Source organism: Cornus florida, unplaced genomic scaffold (genome assembly GCF_030987335.1).
Source record: "Cornus florida cultivar Cherokee Brave unplaced genomic scaffold, ASM3098733v1 CherokeeBrave_3.0.0_Hap2_Chr08, whole genome shotgun sequence".
In the NCBI taxonomy this organism is placed as follows: Eukaryota; Viridiplantae; Streptophyta; class Magnoliopsida; order Cornales; family Cornaceae; genus Cornus; species Cornus florida.
The window spans coordinates 45,227,891-45,252,389 of NW_026775578.1; the positions used below are offsets into that span (position 1 = coordinate 45,227,891).

Here is a 24,499-nt window from a genome sequence, read left to right on the forward strand (position 1 = left end):
TGACGCCAGGAGAGGAAAGCTTCCTTAGTCTATTCGTAAACAAGACATTATTCTCGAGAGTGTCATTTGGAGGGGTTACTGGAGTTGCACTTGGAGGAGAAACCACAGGTTCTACACTGTATAAAATGTGAAATTTTTTTTTAGGGTCATCATTCACAACAATTAACTGTTGCTACGACATTGATGACTAAATAGAGGATGAAAAAGTTTCATATTCATCTGAAGCGAGACAAGGAGTCAAGTTGACACTTATGTATATTAAAGAAATAAGGTGTGTCAAAGACTAGAAGGAGAAACCGAACGCTTATATAAGGAAGCAGTGTACGGTGTGTGTGGAAAGTCATAGTGAATTGACTTTCGCTGAATGGAATTACCGGTTGATTTTAATATTGGTATGCTTATAACTAACTGGTGATGTATAACTACAGTGGCAGGGTTAGCTTTTGAGGATGCTCTGATGTAAGCAATGGGTGTAAACAAAAGCTAGTGGTACCAGACCAGTTGGTATTTCCTGTAGACAAATGGGAAGAATGATGTAAGGACTGAGGTTCACACCTCTTAGTTCTTTATTTATCCTGGTGAAAATAAAACGCTTCACGATGTGAAGCCAAGGTTTGGGGAATCGGCAAGCAGAGGGATGTAGTGATTTTGACATCATTTTTAATATGATTGAGATGGGCCATTCGAGATTCCTAGATCCTTGTCGACATTTTCTATGTTCAGGAGGAAATGATAGAACCTTTTCACGGATTTGGATGAGGGGTCACTAATTTTTACAAAGGGTCAGGATTTTGGTTGGGATGTTGGTTAGTTTCTTTATTAAATCAACTAAATTCTGGTTTATTTCGAATTGGTGGGTCATCAGTTCATCTGAATAGAGAAGAATATAAGACGACTTAGATGCATCAAGGTGATGATTCACACTTTGCATTAAGTTCTGTTCAGGGGAAAGGAATAGGGAGGTGGACACTCTCAACAAGCGATCTTATATTCATATCTTGCGACTCATTGTTGAGTTCGTAGTTGCAATTTCGCCTGTATAATATTGACACTGGTTATTATCATAGAAATTAAGGAAGACAACTGCAAATATTAAGGTTGATCTTCGTGGAGGTGTTACGTTACTCAACTAGAGCTTAAGGTACTGACGGAGGTTTATTGGTTTCTGTTAGGGTTGTCAGAATGAATTGCGATTTAAAATCAACACTTCTTCTTAATGTACTCGGATAATTATAAAGTACAACAGGACTTCGACTGTCGGGTCACGTGAATCGGATGATGTAAGACATGTTCATTTGTCTATCTGGAATAGTTGTTTTAAATTAATGTATTTGATATGCATGCTCGGATTATGTGAGATTTAGTTCTTTGTTAAGTTTAAAATCGGTATATGGTTCCATTAAGGCATGGTTGATTTACCAAAGCCTAACTAAATAGACTTAAGGTGGCATGGTTTATTTGCCAAAGACAATGTTGAATGGTCGGCATGGTTGATTTGTCAAGTATAACTAAATATACTTAAGGTGGCATGGGTGATTTGCCACAGACATGGTTGAATTGTCGGCATGTTTGATTTGCAACGGTTATCACATTATACAACAAGGGGGCATGGTTTATTTACCTAAGTATAAATAACTACACTTAGGAAGGCATGGGTTAATTGCCAAGTTCTGACTCAATCTATTCGTACTGATAAATCTAAGTCCACACAAGAACGGAAATGAATTTTAATGAAAATAATTCAGAGTTTCGTGAATTCCGAGAACGGAATTCCTTTTGTTAGGGGGGGGGGGGGAGAATGTAATACCCTTGTTTTCCAAAAGGATAAAATTGGAATTTAACGTTTATTTTTGTGCATTTTTAATTGATTTTTGTGTTTATTTGCTTATGTGTTTAATTGTTTTATTTCTATTTGATTTAATTGTTAATTGTGTATTTGAATTTGCCTTACGTGATTAATTATTCTATTTAATTGGGATTAATTATTTAATGGCATTATTTGCTTTTGAGGAGGCCCAGGACGACATGGGCCGGATCTGACTTGCAAACACTACATCCGGTCCGTACAGCTGGGTCAGCCCATATAAAGACACTGCCATATGGGCCGAACGCGAGTAAGCCCATCAAAGGTGACCAGGACTTATGAAGGAGCAGGCCCAGATCCAGCGATCAGTAAATATCTTGTAAATATGTTGTAAATATCTATAAATAAGGGAAGGAATAACAAAGATAGGAAGATCTTTTTGGGTTGAAGTGTAAGAATTCTAGAGAGAGAAAGAGGGAATGAATTTCTTGCATCTTCAATTGGCGCCGTCTGTGGGAATCGTATGGAGGTTTGGATGATCAATGAGGAATATCGAGTGGATTCAGACCAATTCGGTTGATCGAGACTCGATCTTTGGGATTTGGATCCAGATCTGAGCGATTGTGACCTACTCTGGAGGAATTACAATTCTTGAAGCTTTGGCAGAAGTGGCTTCAGATCTACGCAACAACGAGTTGTTCGATTGTGGCAGGATCTGACAGATTTAGAGTTCAGACAATTTAGATCTCGTAAACAGTGAGCATAATTCGGAGAATTCGAAGCCAGATCTGAAAAATTCCCACTCACGAAGCTCGGATCTACTCGCGAACTTGAGATTAATGCCTTTACTCCGTTCAGGAATAATGATAGGTGAAAGCTCCAATCCGATGGAGGCTGTCCAGCAAACAAAGCTTGAGGAGTTGATGAACTTGATTGAAGCTCTCAAAAAAGAGAATGCAGAATTGAAAGCTGGAATGCAACATCGGCAAATACCTGCGGTTTCGCATCCACTTCCGGTCGGTGAAGGAGGTGTTCAATCTAATATCGCGCGTCAAGGCGAGCACGACGAGAACAATCAGTCAGCTCACCATCGTGATGAAATGATGATGGACAATTTGCCGCCAAATGTTCGTCGAATTAAGGATCACGAAGGATCGACTCACGTTGATCCGCGACATGAGCAGATTAGACGGAATGAAGCCATAACCTTCGATCCGCATCGGGAAAGGTTCGACCGAGAGGAAGTGATAGAGGTTGATCGCCGTCGAGTAGCGTCGCCTTGGCAAAGAGAGGTCATAGAGGAACGGTCGTTCGATCCGTCTTACCGGCCCTCCATGGCTACTATCACTCATCGCGGTTCGGAGGGCAGAACCGTAACTCACAGAGCTACCGCTGAACTCCAGAGAGAGAATGAAGCTCTCCGATCCGCAGCTCGGACGGTTGATTCACCATTCACCGACGAGATCTTGAATGCCCCGCATCCAAGGAAGTTTGCTATGCCAGTCTTTATTCTGTTTGACGGAACAACCGATCCGATCGATCATGTGTACCATATCCAGTTGAAAATGGCCCTGAATACGGAAAACGACTCTTTAATGTGCAAATGTTTCCCTACAAGCCTAGCCGGACCGGCGCTCAGCTGGTTCAAAAACTTGCCTAGGAGCTCCATTGGTAGCTTCAGAAACCTGTGCGATCGGTTCATAAGCCAGTACTATGGGAACAAGCGCCCGCCGAAGGACATCTCGAGCCTATTCACGATGAGGCAGCACAAGGATGAACGTCTCCAGGCTTTTCTTACCAGGTTTGATCTCACTAAGAGTATGGTGATCGAATGCCACCCTTCTACAGCAGTTCAAGCCTTCAAGTTAGCCATGACACGTGGAACTCCGTTTCACACCAGTCTGGTAGTGAACACGCCGACTACTATGGATGAACTCAATGAAAGAGCCGATGGCTTTGTGCGCCTAGAAGAAGAGGAGGCAGCTAATGCTCGGACAACGTCGCTCGTGTCGACCGAGGAAAAGTCCAAGGCAAAGATCAGGCAGAAGCAGGCTCAGCCGCAACGTCAGACCTCTTGGAAGGCAGAAAAAAGGTCCAGGGAGGAAGAGCTGATTACTCCGCTGAAGGTCACTCTGGCGAGGCTGTATCAGGAGAACAAAGATAAGTTTCATCCACCACTGCCAATTAGGCAACCCCTCGAACAGAGGGATCAAACTAAACATTGTGCTTTCCATTCTGACTTCGGTCATCAGACTAACAAATGCAGGAACCTGAGGAGGCAAGTGGAGATGTTGATAGCTAGAGGGGAGTTCGCGAGTTATGTTCAAGGTTCGGCGATAGAGCAGAATCGACCGGTGGAACAAATAAAAAGGAGTCATAAACAAAGCTCCCACAATTCACAACCAGTTCGTATAATCAATGCTATCCATGGTCGACCCGAGCCTAGTGAAGAGTTAGATGAGCTACTCCGGGCGCGCCTGCGGCAGGCGCAGATGAAGAAAAGGGTCGGCAGTGTGAATACTCTACACCAGCAGAGCCCGTCGATGCAGATAAAGTTCGACTGGACAGACTTGCAGCGTGTTCAACTGCCCCATGAAGACCCGTTGGTAGTCAGTTTGACAGTGGGAGACTACTTGGTGCGCAGAGTTCTGATCGATCCTGGGAGCAGTGCGAATGTCATGCCGAGGGACACATTTGACAGGCTCGAGATTAAACCAGAGAGGCTCAAGCCCACTGGAAATCCCTTGTTAGGGTTCGATGGGAAGAGGGTGGAGCCCGTCGGGATGGTGGAAGTGGAAGTTCAAGCTGCAGAACGAGCTCTTATGGAAACTTTTGTGGTTGTGGAAATTCACCCCTCGTATAATCTCCTGATGGGAAGAGGATGGATTCACAGAGTCCAAGGTGTACCCTCAACTCTGCATCAGGTCATGAGGTGCCTCGGACCCGATGGAGATAAAGTGATAGACATTCGGGGGGATCAGGTTGCAGCCAAAGAGTGTTATTCCGTCACACTAAAGCATGCTGGGAAAGGAAAGGCGCCCGTCCGTTCGGCAAGCCCCAGATAGCAATTACAGGAACCTCCGCCCGAGCAGAACAGGGTGGAGGAGTCAGTCGACTTGACCGAGGAGCCCCTTCTGGATGTGCAGATCGATCAGTCCAGGCCAGAACGAACTACCAGAGTAGGTATAAGACTGACCAGAGAAGAGCAGCAAGAGCTAGTGGATTTCTTGTCCCACAATGCCGACGTATTTGCATGGAGTCACCTAGACATGCCTGGAATTAGTCCCTCTGTATCCTATCATTCCCTGAATGTCAATCCCAATTTCAAACCAGTGAAACAAAAGCAGCGAAGATTTGCTCCAGAACGTAATCAGATCATAGCGGAAGAAGTCGATAGGCTGCTTGATGCGGGATTTATCAGAGAAGTGCACTACCCTGATTGGTTGTCCAACGTCGTTGTCGTGCAGAAGAAGAATGGGAAATGGCGAGTATGCATTGATTTCACCAATTTGAACAAAGCCTGTCCGAAGGACAGCTTCCCGCTGCCTAAGATTGATTAAATGGTGGATGCCACCACCGGGTATGAGCGTTTAACCTTTTCGGACGCTTATTCAGGTTATAATCAGATCCCTATGGACCCCGCAGATGAAGAAAAAACTTCTTTTGTCACCGAGCGAGGAACATACTGCTACAAAGTTATGCCTTTCGGACTAAAGAATGCGGGAGCAACTTACCAAAGACTTGTTAGCAAAATTTTTAAGAATCAAATGGGAAAGATTGTGGAAGCCTATATTGATGATATGGTGGTAAAGAGTAGGTAGAAGGATGATCATCTGAAGCATCTGCAAGATGTATTTGATGTACTGAAGCGATATGGGATGAGGCTCAATCCAACCAAGTGCTCATTCGGTGTGAGTTCCGGACAATTTCTGGGACACGTGGTCAACCGCAGAGGCATCGAAGTTAGCCCCGCTCAAGCAGAGGCTTTGATTAAGAATGCCGAGCCAAAGACGATCAGAGAGGTGCAAGCCCTCACAGGACGAATAGCTGCATTAAGTCGATTTATTTCGAAATTGTCAGATCATTGCAAGCCGTTCTTTGACACGATTCGGCGCCATGGAAGGCAGGTCTGGGGGGATGAGCAACGACAAGCATTGACTCATTTGAAGGAATATATGCAGAATCCACCAGTCCTGTCAGCCCCAGATCCGGAAGAAAAGTTATTTCTATATCTTGGAGTATCTGGTGTCGCGACAAGTGCCGTTCTGATTCGTTGCAAGGAGGGGGTGCAATACCCGGTATTTTATGTAAGCAAAACAATGACAGAGGCAGAACAAAGATACTCAAAGGCCGAACGAGTGGTACTTGCACTTGTAAATGCAAAAAGAAAGTTGAGGCATTATTTCGAATCCCACCCCATAGTTGTTCTAACAACTTTTCCAATCAGAACGCTTATGCACAAGCCAGAGCTCTCGGGCAGAATGACAAAGTGGGCCATAGAGTTGAGTTCATTTGACATAACGTATGAGCCGAGAACAGCTGTTAAAGGGCAAGCGGTGGCCGATTTCCTGCTAGAATGTGATGCCGAGGATACGGAAGAAGACCTTAGATGCGGCTCTTGGAAACTTTTTGTGGATGGCTCCTCCAACCAGATGGGGTTTGGAATTGGGATCAAACTGCAAACCCCAGAGGGTACTTCCTTGAGTCAAGCACTCAGACTTGAGTTCCGAGCCACCAATAATGAAGCGGAATACGAGGCGTTGCTAAATGGATTAAAGTTGGCCAGAGAGCTGCAGATCAAAAGTTTGACTGTGTATAGTGACTCGCAGTTGATTGTTCGGCAGATAAATGGTGAGTACGCGACCAAGGATGACACGATGGGGGCATATCGTTCTGCCGTTCTGCATAAAGCCAAGGACTTTGCCAAGATTGAATTCATACAGTTACCGAGGGAACAGAATGCAGATGCGGACCGGTTAGCATGTAGTGCTTTGAGTTCCGGTGAAACATTGGCGAGGGTGATTCCAGTAGGAATACTGACCCAGCCATCTATTCTCGAAGAACCCTTGGACTCTGACCCTTGGCAAGTCAGCGTCATACCGTATGAACTGAGTTGGATTGACCCCATCATTACCTATATTCGAGATGGTGTTCTGCCTATGCAGAGGGATAAAGCTAGGAGACTAAAAAAGAATGCTGCAAAGTACGCCATCGTGCGTAACCAGTTGTACAGAAGGTCCTACTCTGGCCCATACTTGAAGTGTGTCACCCCCGCGGAGTCGCAGCAGGTATTGCGAGCTATTCAGAATAAGTATGTGTTACTGGCCACGGATTATTTCACTAAATGGGTGGAAGCAGAACCATATCCTAGCGTGACTCAGACTCATGTGAGACGATTTATTTGGAACAATATTATCTGCCGTTTCGGCGTTCCCAGATCAATAGTCATGGACAATGGCACAAACCTCGACAGCAGGCAAGTAAGAGAGCTGCTGGAGGAGTATGGAATCAACCAGAAGTTGGCTGCAGTAAGTCATCCTCAGGCCAACGGACAAGCAGAAATCACAAATAGAACCATTTTCGCCTGCATTAAGAAGAAGCTGGAAGACCATAAAGGGAAGTGGTTGGATGAACTCCCGAACGTTCTATGGGCTTACAGAACCACCCCAAGGCGGCCGACTGGGGAGAGCCCGTTTGCAATGGCATATGGTACCGAGGCAGTTATACCGGTTGAGCATTTGGTCCCCACTATCAGAAGCTTAGCATGGAGTCGAGATCAGAACGACAAGATGTTAAGATTGAACCTTGATATGATAGACGAAAGGAGGGACACAGCGGCTATAAGGTTAGCATCGTATCAGCAAGTATTGGCGAATAGTCACAACAAAAGAGTAAAACGCAGGGATTTTGCCCCTGGCGATCTGGTTTTGAAAAGAAAGGTGGGGATGGTCAAAAAAATGATGCCACCCTGGGAAGGCCCATACAGAATTGCAGAAGTCATAGGCAAGGGGGTATATACGTTGGAAACCATGGCGGGAAGGTTGGTCAGCAAGCCCTGGAACGCCACGTCTCTGAAGAGGTACTACCAATAAAAGCTAAGTTTCAGCTTTAATTGGATGTTGTTTGTTGTCAATCAAATACGTATGAATGTGCAAGTTACTGAAATTTACAAAAAAGAATAAATAAATAAATAACTTTCTTTTCCAACGGCCTGCTAAAAATTTAAAGCCAAGTGGCAAGTGGCATTCTAGCCGAGCGCCAGGCACTTAAGCAAGATAAGTGGCAGCTGGCACCATAAGCCGAACGCCAGACACTTGCTTAAAAATTTAAAGCCAAGTGGCAAGTGGCATTCTAGCCGAGCGCCAGGCACTTAAGCAAGATAAGTGGCAGCTGGCACCATAAGCCGAACGCCACACACTTGCTTAAAAATTTAAAGCCAAGTGGCAAGTGGCATTCTAGCCGAGCGCCAGGCACTTAAGCTAGATAAGTGGCAGCTGGCACCATAAGCCGAATGCCAGACACTTGCTTAAAAATTTAAAGCCAAGTGGCAAGTGGCATTCTAGCCGAGCGCCAGGCACTTAAGCAAGATAAGTGGCAGCTGGCATCATAAGCCGAACGCCAGACACTTGCTTAAAAATTTAAAGCCAAGTGGCAAGTGGCATTCTAGCCGAGCGCCAGGCACTTAAGCAAGATAAGTGGCAGCTGGCACCATAAGCCGAACGCCAGACACTTGCTTAAAAATTTAAAGCCAAGTGGCAAGTGGCATTCTAGCCGAGCGCCAGGCACTCGCCATAAACAAACACACGGCAAAGCTAATATAAAAGAAAAGAGAGAAAAGATATATATGTATTGAAAATAGGTTGAACAGAGCACAACACAAAGGGAAAAAGAGTTCTGTCATTCCATTGATATTAAACATTGAGTTTACAAAAGTGAGATGTCCATCGTTACAAAAAGATATGGAATCGAAGAGTCCGAAGGAGCCCTAGCTAGACGCCTCAGTACCAACAGCATCCTGGTTATGCCGACCCGCCTCCTCGGCCCCATCAGCCGTTTCACCTTCACGAGGCGGAGAATCAAGATGAATGACTGAATCGTTCGGCTGGGGCTCAGCGTCAGCAGTGGCTATGGAAGGTACCACAGTTGACGATTGAGGAGCGGTCAGAGGCAGAGCGGCAGGAGGAGCTGTGATGATCCTTGAGGAAGCAATGTCCTGGCACTCATCAAATATGCGCTCCGCTTCGGTGGGTTCTGGGTCGACATAGACCCCCAGAGGTTCGATCCCCAGATCCTTGTCGACCTCATCCGGAGTGGAGCTGGTCTGTCCCTCATCCGGAACTCGGTCGGCAAAACCTTCCCGGAATCCTTGAGTATACCTAAGAGCACCGACCCTTGAGAACCGAGCGTGAAGAGCCAGCATCCCACCGCTCACTCTGCTGATCGCATCGATCAGAGCGGTACGCTCGTCCAGAGCTCTTTTCTCAAAAGCCATCCGAGCAGACTGTTCATCAGCCAGAAGGCGCTGGAGTTCTGCCTTTTCATCTCTAATTGAGTCACGCTCAGTCTGCCAGACGCTCTTTTCAAGCTGGAGGGCGTCCTTCTCATCCTGAAGAGAGTCATTCTCCTTCTTCAGGACATCTCTCTCTTGTTCAGTTTTCTCAAGCCGAGCCAGCACCTCGGTATTCTTCATGGCGAGAAGGTCGTTTTCTTTATTAGCCACCTCCAGGCTATCAGAAAACTTACGAGCCCTGGCGTTCCCCATCTCCACCTGCTTCTGCATAGCCATCATTCCGAACAATGTCTGTATAGGTGCACATTAAAAACGGTTAAGCCAATAGTCAGGTCGGGCGAAGGTAAGACCAAATAATATGAGAGAATTCATGAGTTGGAAAATGAAAGTCACCTCCATAGCAGATTGGGGAAAGCGGCTGAACACATCCTTCTGGGATAGGCCCTTTGCCGCCTCAAGGTCTTTCGGAGTCCACATGCTCCTATAGTACGCCATGGCGGTCTGGCCATCCTTCAGCATGGTCTCGTTCGGTTTCACGAACGTCCCATCCGTTCGGGTGTACCGAGGGGCCCATGGCAGTAAGGTGGGGATAGAAGGGGGGCCAGAAGCAGAAGCGGAGCCACCAGTTGCAGTAGGCCCAGAGGGAGCAGGAGCTCTGATCGCACGGTGCAAGAGAGCACCCGGCCCGGAGACCCGGGTCCTTCTTATGAGAGGCTCCTCCTCAGGATCGACTTCACTATCAGGATGAGGCCTTTTGCCTCGTTCTTTGTCCCGAACGCCCCCCGCAGCAGCAGGAGCTGTGGTAGTTTGGGGAGACGCGCTCTGGTTGGCAGCAGGGGTGCTGACAACAGAGTTAATAGCCACTGTGCTCGGGACAGTGTCAGAGATGGTGGCTGAGGAAGAGGCTGACGCTGGAGAGGAGGTCGCCCCAGCAGCAGGTGTGGCTGGGGGAGTATTTTTCTTCCTGCCAAAAGAAGGAATCTGAAGCCTGCTCATGTTGTAGCCGAGTGATGAGAGCGCTAAGAGGTTGTCTGAAGTGAGGAGATCTGAGCAGGAAGGAATATCGTTCAGAACGTATTTCTTCAAGTAATTACTCCTATCCCTGCAAACACTGTAGCTTAAGTCATCACAAGGTATTCCTAAGGAACGGCATAAGAAAGTACAAAAACGGGGAACGCATGTTTCGCAGGGGCAATCATGTTTATGGGATTTGAATTTCTTATAGGAGGAGACAGAACAGACACCAAAGGTGCTCGGGATTGGGTAACCCTCTGCAGCCGGCGAAGACCAAGCCCCACTAATGCCCACGATGCTATCCCTCCAACCCTTTTTAGATTTTATTGTGTCCGTACATATGGACATCTTCTCGAACGGGTAGAGGTGGTAGAAGGGTTCGTTAGTACGGATCTTACTGACCTTATAGCACAGAAGAAGGTCTATGAGGTCAAGGTCCAGATTTCTGTCACGCATCAACAGGAGCATAACGGATATGATTCTAAAGAAGTTGGGGTTGACCTGCAGGGGGGATATCCCCAATCTATTGAAGACATAACTAAAGAAAGGGTGCAGAGGGAACCTAACAACATTCAATTGAAGGTTCGTGAATAAGACTTCGCCGGGCAGGAGGCCGGCACCAGTTATAATGTTAACGTCCTGAGGGCAAACCCTAACCTCGATGTTGTCAGGAAGTCTAAGTCTCATACGAAGAACATCCAGATCTACAACCATGGTGGAAGTGCTTGAAGGATCTAAAAGGGGGTAAATAGAAGCCTGCCGAAAGTAAAAAGGAACAAAACTAACCTCAGAGGACTGCAAGATCGCTGGAAGAATGACTCTTGAAGGATTTCACCAGAAAAAGCTTAGCACTGTTCTAGAAAGAGAGAGATTTAACTGATGATGGAGACGGTAAAAGGACGTGAAGTGGTATTCTAGAGCCTTATAAAGGCGAGGGGGGCCCGAGGGCCGAAGCGTTGGGAATGCGAGAAATTCCTCGAGCCCCGGAACATTGATTCTGGATCTGACCGTCCGTTCCCCCACGTGGTTTTCTCGAGCCGTCAACGTCATGATAAGACGCCATCAATAATTACCCCTTATTAAATAAGGAGCAATTATGGGGGCAGTTGAGGAGGCCCAGGACGACATGGGCCAGATCTGACTTGCAAGCACTACATCCGGTCCGTACAGCTGGGTCAGCCCATATAAAGACACTGCCATATGGGCCGAACGCGAGTAAGCCCATCAAAGGTGACCAGGACTTATGGAGGAACAGGCCCAGATCCAGCAATCAGTAAATATCTTGTAAATATCTTGTAAATATCTATAAATAAGGGAAGGAATAACAAAGATAGGAAGATCTTTTTGGGTTGAAGTGTAAGAATTCTAGAGAGAGAAAGAGGGAATGAATTTCTTGCATCTTCAGCTTTATTTGTATTACTGGATTTAATTAAATTATCTGAATTATTTTTATTATTTGTGTGTCCTTGATTTATTAATATAGAGGTTTAATTATTTAATTTCGTTAATAAAGTCTTTAGGGATTTTATAACTGAAACTATTAGAAGTTTTGTAGGTGGAAGCAGACAAAGTTTCTAACAAGAGTTTTATCTTATGGGCCGACTAGGGGTTAATTTAGATTAGGGTTTCTATCTCAGATTACCATTAGAATTAGGTTGTATCTGTACCTGTATATATATGGTTATAGTCTGAAGGAAGGGTTGGAAAACCCTATTCACGTATCAAAACATAGAGAGATACAGAGTGAGGGTTTGAGAGAAACAGAGCAAGTCTGTGAGGTTTCTAACTGAGGCTTCAAAGTCAGACCTAGGAGAAGGGAAGAGCAGAAGTAGAAGGAGGCTAGACAGTAACTCGGTGTTGTCGGAACTGTGGACACGACGCCGGGATTTCAACTGAAATCATAGGCAAGTTCTTTTCTTCCTCCTTCCCTTTGGCTCGTGTTCTGTGCATCTAGGTACGCTCTAGGGTTTTAATGGATCAATAACTGAATTGTGCATGTTTTAATATGTCAAATTAATCATATCTTTGTCTTGAATTAGTTCTGTGATGATTTCTGAAGGTTTGGTTACAGTAGTAGTTTTCATAAGCATGTTATAATCGGTAAGTGTTAAAGGATTTTAGTAATGCAATTCGGTATGAATAATGAATCTGGATGATATTGGACATACTTGGGACATCTAAGTTCAGGATTAAAATAAACAAAGAGGGTTGGAAGCAGTCGGAGTCAAGGACGAATGTCGTAGAATTCACAAAATCGCGGATGGCTCTCATAGAGGGAGAGAGCCGGCTCCAGAAGGAGGAAGCCGGCTCCCCCCCATTATAGAGCCAGTTCTTGGAGAGGTAGAGCCAGCTCTACCCTCTTGGAGATGGCTCCAGGAATTCTTGAAGCCTTCTCTTTTTTTTTTTTGGAGCCTTCTCCTTCGTTTAGAGCCTTCTCTTCTATTTTAGAGCCTGCTCTTTTTTTTTAATGCATTCTCTTCTATTTTAAAGCCTGCTCTTTTTTTTAGAGCCTTCTCCTTTTTTTTTGGAGCCTTCTCCTTTTTGCTTTAGAGCCTTCTCCTTCTATTTTAAAGCCTGCTCCCTTTTTTTAGAGCCTTATCCTTTTGTTTTTGGAGCCTTCTCCTTTTGGTTTTAAACCAGTCTCTCACGAGGATTGATTTTTTGAAGTTTTAGGTGATGTTTGGATGTTTTTAATTTAGTCTGGACTATGGGATGAGCATACTGGGGTTCTTAATACTAATTTCAAGTGTGGTTAAAGCCTCTTGTTGCATAGTTTATGTCTCTACACTAAAGGATGGACAGTATAAAACTATACAATTTAACATACTGGTAACGGGTGGAAGGAATTGAACTGTTCTGAAATTTTGGGACTTCACAAAGGGATTTAATGGTTTATTTTGGGTGTTATTAAATCCTTAGATTGATCAAAGTTAGCCTCTGAGTCAGTGGGACAAACAGTATTAAAATAGTAAATTTTCTATACTGTTAACGGATGAAAGGGGGATTAATTGCTTAACTAAATTGTAGCAATTTAATGGGATTTAGGATGTTATAAAACTTATTTTTAAATGCATGATAGGGTCATCTATGTATTTGTTTTGATCTATACATGCTTTGGGATGCTAATTGTCGAAATATTAAACTTTTTCTGCAATTATTTGGATTACTGTTGGATTGCAATTGCTAGAATAATGAAATGTTTTCTGCAATTATTTGGATAATGGTTTGGACTGTAAATTACTGAATTATTATTTATATATTGTAATTTACATGGATATGGAGGATTGTATGCACCAGTATGGGACGGTGACATACTAGGTATGGTTAGCTCAAAACGCTAATTCCTACCTTATGGATTTTAATTGGTGAACAGTTTTACCTGTTTGATCAATTATATGGATTTTGTGGATTGTATGCACCGGTATGGGACAGTGGCATACTAGGGACAGACTGATTCAAAATACTCAGTCCTACCTATTTTGGAATAAGGCGAATTATAAAAAAAAAAAAAAAAAACATAATTCTTCTTATATTTAAGTCTGTGCAGCTGAATTAGCTGAACGACTTACTGGATCTCTTATATAAGTCTGTGCAGTTAAATAAGCTGAATGATTTATTGGAGTTCTTATGGATGGATATAAATGGACTTTAAATATATGGTTATGGTACCACGTGATGAGCTTGAGTCTCAGACTCGTTGGTTAGGGTGCGTATATGCAGTGGATGTGTAGGTGGCTATAGTAAGTTGAGGTGTACCCTGTTAGGTCTAGATACTCATGCCTACCTTTGGGTGCGTTTTCGCATGTTACCTTCTATTCAGGTTGAGACCCTTACTGTAGTCCAGTGAATGTCCCTTAGTGTGGATATATATATATGTATGGATTAGATAGCTATTGTTGAGATATCTAGGGTGTATCTGCGTATCGGGTCACTGTTTGGGTTATAGTTAGAGAAGAATTTGCATGTGGGCCTGACCCACTCTTATTTTTACAGGTGTTCGTTAGTTCCAGTCTTAGAGCTGGATCATGCTGAGCAAATACAATCATTCACTCCACCGATGCTGTAAGACTTTGTTTCATGTTTTGGGCTTTGGTTGTATTTCCAGTCATTTGAGTTCGGTGGGTTATTTTAGGGGTCCACTAGATGGATTCCCGAGTTGTATAATTTGGAGAACGATTTGTATTCATGGAGAAGTTGGATGTATTAGAATATTTCTTTATTTATAAAATTTATTCTGAGGTTTCAGTTTTGGTTTATCATTCTAGTTTCTTTCAGCAGTTTTATTTATTTCTATTTATCTAAATTGTATTCTGTGTTCGTTTATTGTATTCTGTGTTCGTTTATTTAATTTAATTAAAAAGTCCACATAAGCATATAGGTTCAATTAACAAATAAATTAGGTTAAACATATAATGCAATTTCACAAAAGCATAAAATTAAATGAAAACAAGCATATAATTAAATTAAAACAATTAATGCAATTAAACAATTAACCAATTAGGCAAATAATCAAATCAACAAATAAAAATGCAATAAAATGATTACTTAAAATTTCAAGACTATCCTTTTAAAATTAGGGGTATTACATTCTTTCTCCCTAACAAAAGGAATTCTGTCGTCGGAATTCGCTCTTACCTTTTTCCAATATTGCAGGAAACTGCGAGCAATGACATCCTCCTGTTCCCAAGTAGACTCAGCCTCATTATGGTGACTCCACTGGACACGCACTAAAGGTATAACCTTATTGAGAAGAATCTGATCCCGACGATCCATAATACGACGTGCTGGCTCCAAATATGTTACATTCGGCTGCAACTCAATCTCTCCAACTCCTTGCATAGGAGACACTTTGAGTAGAACCTAATCTCCAACTTGAAACTCCAATGCCCGAGTACGACGATCGGCATTACTCATCTGACTACTCTGGGCAGTACGCATGCGATCCCGAGTAAGAGCGATCTTCTCAGAAGTATCCTTAATAAACTCAAGACCCAAAAATATTCTCTCTCCAACCTCCATCCAACAAATAGGAGATCGACATGGTCGGCCGTACAATGCCTCAAACAGTGCCATCCTAATAGTCTTCTGGAAACTATTGTTATATACAAATTCCACAAGTGGTAAATAGTTCTTCCAATGGCCCTTGAAGTCTGGAACATAACAACAAAGCATATCCTCCATGATCTGATTAACTCTCTTGGTCATCCATCAGTCTGAGGATGATAAGCAGTACTAAGATGTAATTCTATACCCAAAGCCTGCTGCAAACTCTTCCAAAATCCTGACACAAAGCTCAAATCCTTGTCCGAAATAATATATAACGGAATGCCATGTAACTTTACAATCTCTGTAATGTAAAGTCTCGCCAACTGTTTCGAAGTGAAATCAGTGCGAATAGGCAAGAAATGAGATGATTTAGTCAACTTATCAATGATGACCTAAATGGAATTTTGATCTTTAAATGAATTAGGCAATCCCTTCACAAAATCCACAGAAATGCTCTCCCATTTCCACTCCAGTATAGGTAGTGGTTGTAGAGCTCCTAGCGGCCTCTGATGATCGATCTTAACCATCTAACATATATTACACTTAGAGACAAATATCGTAATGCCCTTCTTTATACCTACCTACCAAAACTGTCGTTTCATATCTTGATACATTTTGATGAACTGAAAAATCAGAATAATGAGTCTCAATCATCACATGCTTCCTCAAATCATCAGCAGAAGGGACTACGAAATGCCTTTTGTACCTTAAACCTCCATCAGTCCCAATATATTAAAATGGAACCTCCCCAGAAGCTATCTCTGCAACTTTGTCAATGCGCTGCTGATCCGTGAGTTATGCAGTTTAAACCTTATGAATGATAAAAGGTGTAACTACCATGCAAGCCACAAATACTGCAGACTCTTATGATCACTGATAATCTGAAGGACTCTCCCAACAGATAATGCCTCCAAATACGTAAGACAAAGACCACAATTGCCAACTCCGAATCATATGTTGGATAATTAAGCTTATGAGGCTTAAGCTTACGAGATCCATACGAAATCAATCACTCCTCCTGCATCAATACACACCCAAGACTTTGCAAAAAAGCATCTGTGTAAACAAGATACTCTATTCCGCTCTGTGAAGTAGACAGAACCGGTGCAGAAGTCAACTTACTTTTGAGCTCATCAAAAGCTTTCTGACAATGTTCATACCACACGAACCATACACTCTTCTTAGTTAAGTGAGTGAGTGGTCCCACTATCTTCGAGAACCCCTGAATGAACCTTGAAAATATTCTGCCAATCCGAGGAATTTCTAAATCCTGGTAGGTAAAGTAGGTTGTCCCCACTCTGCCACTGCTAAAACCTTGGCTGGATCTACCGTTATTCCCCTTTCTGACACTATATGACCTAGAAACTTCACTTCTCGCTGCCCAAAATTCACATTTCTCAAATTTGGCATACAACTTGTGTTCACGAAGCGTCTACAACACTATATGAAGATGTTTGACATAATCGTCCTCTGACTTAGAATAAATCAAAATATCATCAATGAAGACGAGGACAAATTGATCTAAGTAAGCCTTGAAAACTCTGTTAATTAAATCCATGAAGACTGTTGGTGCGTTAGTCAATCCGAAAGGCATGACACGAAACTGATATGAACCATATCTGGTGAGAAACGCTGTCCTAGAAACATCTTGCTCCCTAACCCAAAGTTGATGATATCCAGAACAAAGATCAATTTTAGAGAAGTATGTATCTCCTTTTAACTGATCAAAAAGATCATCAATCCTAGGCAAAGGGTACTTATTACGTATAGTAACCTTGTTCAACTCCCTGTAATCTATACACAGGCAAAGTGAACCATTCTTCTTCTTCACAAACAAAACTAGTGCTCCCCAAGGTGAAGTACTCCCGCGAATAAAACCCTGGCTGAGTAATTGCTGAATCTGATCCCTCAGCTCTCGCATCTCCACTGGTGCCATCCTATACGGTACTCTAGCAATAGGCGTAGTGCCTGGAGCTAAGTCAATCACAAAATCTATTTCTTGACTAGGTTGCAATCTTGGAATCTCTTGAAAAACATCCGAAAATTCCTGTACAATTGGTATACTATCCAATGACACAGTAATCTCCGCCTCCGTTTCTTCCTCCATATAGAACAAATAAGTGCTAGTGACCCCGTTAGAACGTGGCATAGCGATGACGTACATATCCTGACTAGGTGTTGTGAAAACAATAGACCTATTATAACAATTAACTTGGGCATGGTAGTGAGACAACCAATCCATCCCAAGTATCACAACATAAGTGTGCATATCCAGGACCGATATATTGGTTAGAAATCTGAGTCTACCAATATCTGGTGTCATAAGCCCATCATTCTCATGTAAAATGGCAGTATCGCCGATCAGTATAGAAATACCCTATGGTCGATCACACACTTGTGTCACCAACTAAACTATAAAAACCCAAAATTTCTGAATACTCCGTAGAGCAAAACACATAAGGTATATAAAATACTCTAAAATCTACTCACATTTAGAATATTGTTTTATTTTGGGCATTCTTCCTTTGAAATCAAACTTACCGAATTGATTTACACAAGTTCTTTTATAAACTCATTGGTAATCATCTCGTACCCGCATAGCATAGTTATAAGCAAAAATTTGTTTGCCTGACCACTGTGATATTCCTTTATCATTGCATCATACATATTCCAATATAGTTTAATAAAACCATTTATGGAAGAAAAAACTCAAAATACTCTTATGAAACACAATCGAGATGCCAAAACCACCAGTTCACTTAATTAAGAACTTCTTTAAACCATATACTTCCAAAAGAATAATCGTCATATATTCTTTAAAATAATAGTGTACATGATTTAACCAGTACTATACTTCTAACAATATCTCCATTACTACTAGTAATAAAAATCACTCTTAAAAGAGCCATCCTCCTTGTGATTCAGTACCCTCTTGCTTGGACGGCCCAGTATCTCCTTGTTTAGGACACTGCCTGGAAGTGTGACCAAACTCTCCACAAGTATAGCAAGTACCCCTAAAAGTACCAAACGACCTCCTTTGCTAGTTAACCTGTGGCTGATCCCGTCCTGCCTATGGTCCCCCATTCTGCTGTCTCTGAGATAACCTAGGACATTGTTTGGATGTATACCCATAATCTCCGCAGGCAAAACAATGACCTTTAAACACATTCTGCACCCCTGGTACTATTTCTAGTGTCTACTAAACGTGTGGCTGACTCTGAAGTGCAGTTGCTACAGCTTGAGCAATGATGTAAACTAACTGAGGAGAATACTCTGGATTCCTTCCCTGATTGTAGCCCCGATCCTGAGACTCCTAAGTCTGCTGTACATCCTCCTGCTCGATACGCAACTGACCACCTTTCTCCTGTTCCTCCTCCTGAAACCTCGGTAGTTGCTGCTCTTCCTCAATTTACGGATGCCGTAAGAAATCCTGTTGCCTACGTGTCGCTCCGATTCGTCGCCTGTTATTCCGTCTGGTTCTAGTGTTAACCATTCTGTTAACACAGAAAGACAAACATCAGCATGATTTAAACGAACTGTATAGGAATACAACGAATCCTAAACTTAAGCTCTAAACAAGATAATACGCTACGCGGAAGTCTTAAAACGAAATACCCTACAGACACTGAACCTGGAGTGTTCTGATACTAATTGTGATACCCCTCGATTCTAGAGCCACGGGTGATCAAGTCTAAGCAAAGATCCGAGAGATACCAAATAATTAAGTATGTAAATGAACACAGAATACAAAAAGGATTTAAAACTAGATAATTAAATAAGCTGAAAAGAATTCTAATAAAACTCCTTAAAATTTAAAATCCAATATTTAATACAACTCAGGAATTCATCTAGTGGACCCCTAGTAAACATCCTAACTGAAGATAAACTGAACTAAAAAGAAAATCCAAAACTAATTATAAATAACAGTCAAACATTGTCGGAAGAGTGAGTGACCGTTCTGCTCAGCACGAACAAGCTCTAAGACTGGAACCGTCCGATACCTGAAAAATAATAGTGGGTTAGGCCCATGAATAAGTTCTACTCTAATTACAATCCAAACAGAAACCCGATACACAGATACATCCTATATAACTTAACAATATCTATCTAGTTCATAAATATATATATCCACACTAAGGGACTCTCACTGGACTACAAAGGGGGCCTCAACCTGAATAGAAGGCAATATGCAAAACGCACCTGAAGTGGGCATGAGTACCTAAGCCTAACAGGGTATACCTCACCATTATAGTCAGCTATGCATCCCACTGCATATATTCTCCCTTACCGTCGACTCTGAGACTCAAGCTCATATCGCGGTACCATAAATATATATTTAAAATCCATCTAAAACCAAAGTAGTGCCGCTCAACTGTTCGTTGCCTTGACAGAAAATATAAATAGGATTTAACCTTATTCTAGAATAGGTAAGAGTTAGCGTTTTGATCTAATCCGTACCTAATATGTCATACCAGTGCATATAATCTACAAAACAAATCCAATAATTGACAAAACAGAATAAGCAGTTCATCGATTAAATTCCAGAATAGGTAAGAATTAGCGTTTTGATTTAATCTGTACCTAATATGCCACTATCCCATACCGGTGCACATATCCATAAAAATTCATCCAATTGATAGAAACAGAAATAAACATTTCATCATTCACAGTCCAGAGCAAGCATAATAAAAATCTGATATGTATATGATAATATTATGCATCCATTACAAGATTTAAAAATCAAGTCACAGTACTTTAAATTGTTAAACTAAGATTAAGCAATTAAATCCTTTCTATCCGTTAACAGCATGCAAACTTGTTAAACTTTCATATTGTTCAAGACATTAGCCTAATAGCATAGTCTAACATATCCTGGGATTTAACCTATTTTTTTAACTTATTTAAAACACCCCACAATAATCCAGAATCACCCTGAAGCCCCGAAGTTCCAAAAACCATAAAAAATAGCCCTCCCATAGAAGTCCCAGTTTGAGAGCAAGCTCCCAAATCAATGGAGCAGGCTCTACCTTGTTAGGCGCCGGCTCCCCACAAGTGGGAGTTGGCTCTGAAGTATTGGGATCCGTCTCCCTTAAAGTGGGAGCCGGCTCTGTCCATGAGGGAGTCGGCTCCCTCCATTAGAGAGACTGCTCTCTCTCCGTAAAAGCCGTCTATTGATCCCGTTCCTCCTCTTTGCCTCCGGCGATGTAAAAATCCTCTGTAATATTTTGTTTAGGTTCCCAGAGGTCCGTCTATGTCCCAAAATTATCCTAGAAACATTTAAAACATAGCATGCATCATAAACAACAACAAAGTATATAATACGAAAGAATTGATACAATAGTTCAATCACAATTATCAACATGTAACAATGGTTTAAACTCTGAATTTCATGCATACTAAATCAATTTTAATGTCCGTTTAGTTCCTGGAGACTATCTAGGCATGCATAGAACACAGGTCAAAGGAAAAGAGCAAGAAATAGAACTTGCCTTCGGTTTCAGTTTTGAAACCTTAAACCATCTTCTCTAGTAATTCCGGTGTGATACCCCTAGATTTCCGGATGCGGGTTGGCCAGGCCAACGCTCGAATACTGGAGGATATCAAAACGAATTGGCAATAATCGAACATAGAGTACAAAATAGATAACAGGAATAAATAAATGACTGAAATAAACTAAAATGACAATCCTTTAATAAAACCTCAGAATAAATTTTCCATTAACAAATTCCTCTGATACAAGTAATCCTTTAATTTATACAACTCGGGAATCCATACTCTATGGACCCCTGGAAAACCAAAACTAAATAAATGACAGCTATAACTTTCTACATCAGAAAACTAAAACATAAATAAACTTCTGAGTAACACAATCCGGAAGAGTGAAGAAGATGATCCCTGCTCAACACGAACAATCCCTACTCCTGACGAATACCTGAAAAATGATAGTGGGTCAGGCCCACAAACAAGTTATATTCTAACTACAATCCAAACAAAGACCCGATACACAGATACATCCTAGATAACTCAACAATATCTATCTAGTCCATACATATATATCCACACTAAAGAACTCTCACTATACTACAAAGGGGGTCTCAACCTGAATAGAAGGCAACATGCAAAACGCACCTGAGGTGGGCATAAGTACCTAAACCTAGCAAGGTACACCTCTACCATCATAGCCAGTTATGCATCCTAATGCATATATGCTCCCTAACCATCGATCTTAAGACTCAAGCTTATATCGTGGTACCATAATCATATATATATAAAATCCTATCATATCCATCCATAAGAAATCCAGTTAGTCATTCAACTTGTTCAGTTAATCTGACTAAAATATAAGTAGCAAGAAATCCAATTAGTCATTTAACTTGTTCAGTTAATCTGACTTAAATATAAAAAGCAAATAATCCAGTTAGTCATTCAACTTGTTCTGCTGATCTGACTTAAATATAAGTAGGATTTAATTTTATAATCCATTCCCTTATTCCAGAATAGGTAGGAGTTAGCGTTGTAATGTAATCCATATTTAATATGCCACCGTCCCATACCGGTACATATAATCCACACGTCCAATAATTGATAAACAGATAAAGCAGTTCATCAATTAAAATCCAGAATACCCTCCATGTAATTGACAAAATAGAATTTAAAGGTTCATCAATTAAAATCCAAAATAACACTCATGTAATTGATAAAACAGAATTTAAATGGTTCATCAATTAAAATCCAGGGTAACATCCATGTAATTGATAGAACATAATTTAATGGTTCATCAATTAAAATCCAGGGTAAGCATAATAAAATGTAATAAGTATATGACCCTATTATGCATCCAATACAGATTTAAAATCATATCCTAGTTGATTAAATCACTAAAATAACATTAAGCAATTTAATCCTCCATGTCCACTATCAACATGAAAACTTATTTAAACTTTCATACTGTGCATACCAATAACATATAGATAAAGATTATGCATCATGAAATCCTAACATGTCATGAAAATTATTTAGAATCCCATTTACTAACCCAGAACAGTCCTGAAATCTCAAAATTTTCAAAACCGTGCCAAAATTTATGTTCCAGTAAGTTATTTGGCAAGAGAGCTTGCGCTAAACAATGAGAGAGCAAGCTCCCACACAAGGGAGCCAGCTCCCTAACCTTGGGAGCTGGCTCTGTGCTTAGGGAGCCAGCTCCCTAATTCCATGGAGCTAGCTCTCTCTCTTACAGAGAGCCGTGGCCTAAAAAAAACTTAAGAAGCCTGCTCTTTCCCTTTCAGAGCCAACTCTGTCCCTGCTTCCCATCATCGTCTTCATCTCCGATGATGTTAAAATCCCTCTGTAAGTCTTAGTTACAGTCCCTAGATGTCCAACTATTTTCCAAATCATCCAGAAAAACATATAAACTCAGTATGCATCATTACAAGATGTAAAACATAATATGCAACGATTTGATCAATAATTAAATTTCAATTAATCAACACATATAATACAATTTAAAAATTGAATTAACATGCATATAGAACCAATTTTAATATCCGTTAAGTTCCTGGAGACTACCTAGGCATGCACAGAACACAGGTCAAAGAGAGAGAGAGCAAGAAATAGAACTTGCCTTTGGTTTCAGTTTTGAAACCTTAAACCATCTTCTCTAACTTTTCCGGCAATCCTTCACTGCTCTAACTCCTCTGTTGCCCCTTGGTTCAACCCACGAGCAACACCACTTCATTTTCTCTTTGGCTTAGCCTTAGCGTAAGCCAAACCCTAAGTTTCCCTCTCTCTGTTTTCTCTCAGACCTCTCTATTCTTTCTCTCTGCCTCCACTACTACATGAATAGGGTTCTAAACCCTTGGCAGATGCATAAATTTATATATATAGGCAACGCTAATTAACCTAATTTCAATTATACTTAGAGAAAGAAAAATAAAATAAAATAAAACTAACTAAGTCGACAAATTTTAATGAATATAAATAAAATCCTAAAACTTTATATTACATAAAAAAAAAAATGAGGCTAATTGAATTATTAACAATTATTAATAATTAGCCTAATCCAAGATACATATATACCCATATATACATGCATATCCATCCATGGTTCATTGATCCTAACCAATTAATCCACACTAACCAAGCCCAGCTCCCTAATATAAAATAAACGTCTAATGCAAACAATTAAATTAAAAAACAATCCACATAAGCATATAAGTTCAAATAACAAATAAAACATTTTAAACATATAATACAATTCCACATAAGCATAACTAACTTAAAACAAATAATTCAACTAAATAATTAAACACATACTATCAAGTCACATAACAACATAGCCACTTAATCCATTACAATGCACAAGAAATAAAAATTAAATTCTTATTATATCCTTTTGAAAACTAGGGGTATTACATCCGATGACCTTAGTTGCTTTCACCGACCTATGTTGCTTTTGGTTCAACCCATGAGCAAGCTTCAATCACCTCTCCTTGGTTCAGCCCATGTCCCTAGCCAAACCCTAATTTTCCTCTCTCTGTTTTCCTCTCAAAACTCTTTCTGTTCATGAAACTGAATAGGGTTTTCTTAACCCTAGGCAGACTTATAATGACATATAAATAGGCAATACTAAAACCTAATTCAAATTATACTAGAAAAGGAAAAGGAAAAATAAAATTAAAATAAACATATATCTATCAATCGGGACAAAGTGACCTCCTACATACATATAAAACCCTAAAACTGTACGACATAATAATGAATAATAATTCTAACTTAATTATTAATAGAAACGAGTAATTAAAAAAACCTTATATACATATATATCCATCCATATAAGTATAACCATCCATGGGTATTAACTGTACCCATTAACCTTCTATCAAAGCCCAACTCCGTAAAATACAAAAAGTCCACATAAGCATAAGCATATAGGTTCAATTAACAAATAAATCAAGTCAAACATATAATGCAATTCCATAAAAGCATAAACTTAAATGAAAATAAGCATATAATTAAATTAAAACAAATAATGCAATTAAATAATTAACCATTAAAACAAATAATGCAATTAAACAATTAACCAATTTGGCAAATAATCAAATCAACAAATAAAAATGCAATAAAAT

General features: G+C 41.0%; 1 protein-coding gene across 1 annotated transcript in view; it reads left to right on the forward strand.

Moving 5' to 3' along the window:
- Positions 1-24,499, forward strand: part of LOC132270162 (uncharacterized) — a 54,488-nt gene that overhangs the window by 25,896 nt on the left and 4,093 nt on the right. Inside the window, exon 3 of the mRNA XM_059771363.1 lies at positions 18,671-18,794. Within this exon, the coding sequence (XP_059627346.1) occupies positions 18,671-18,794 (124 nt within the window). The remainder of the gene's footprint in view (positions 1-18,670; positions 18,795-24,499) is intronic.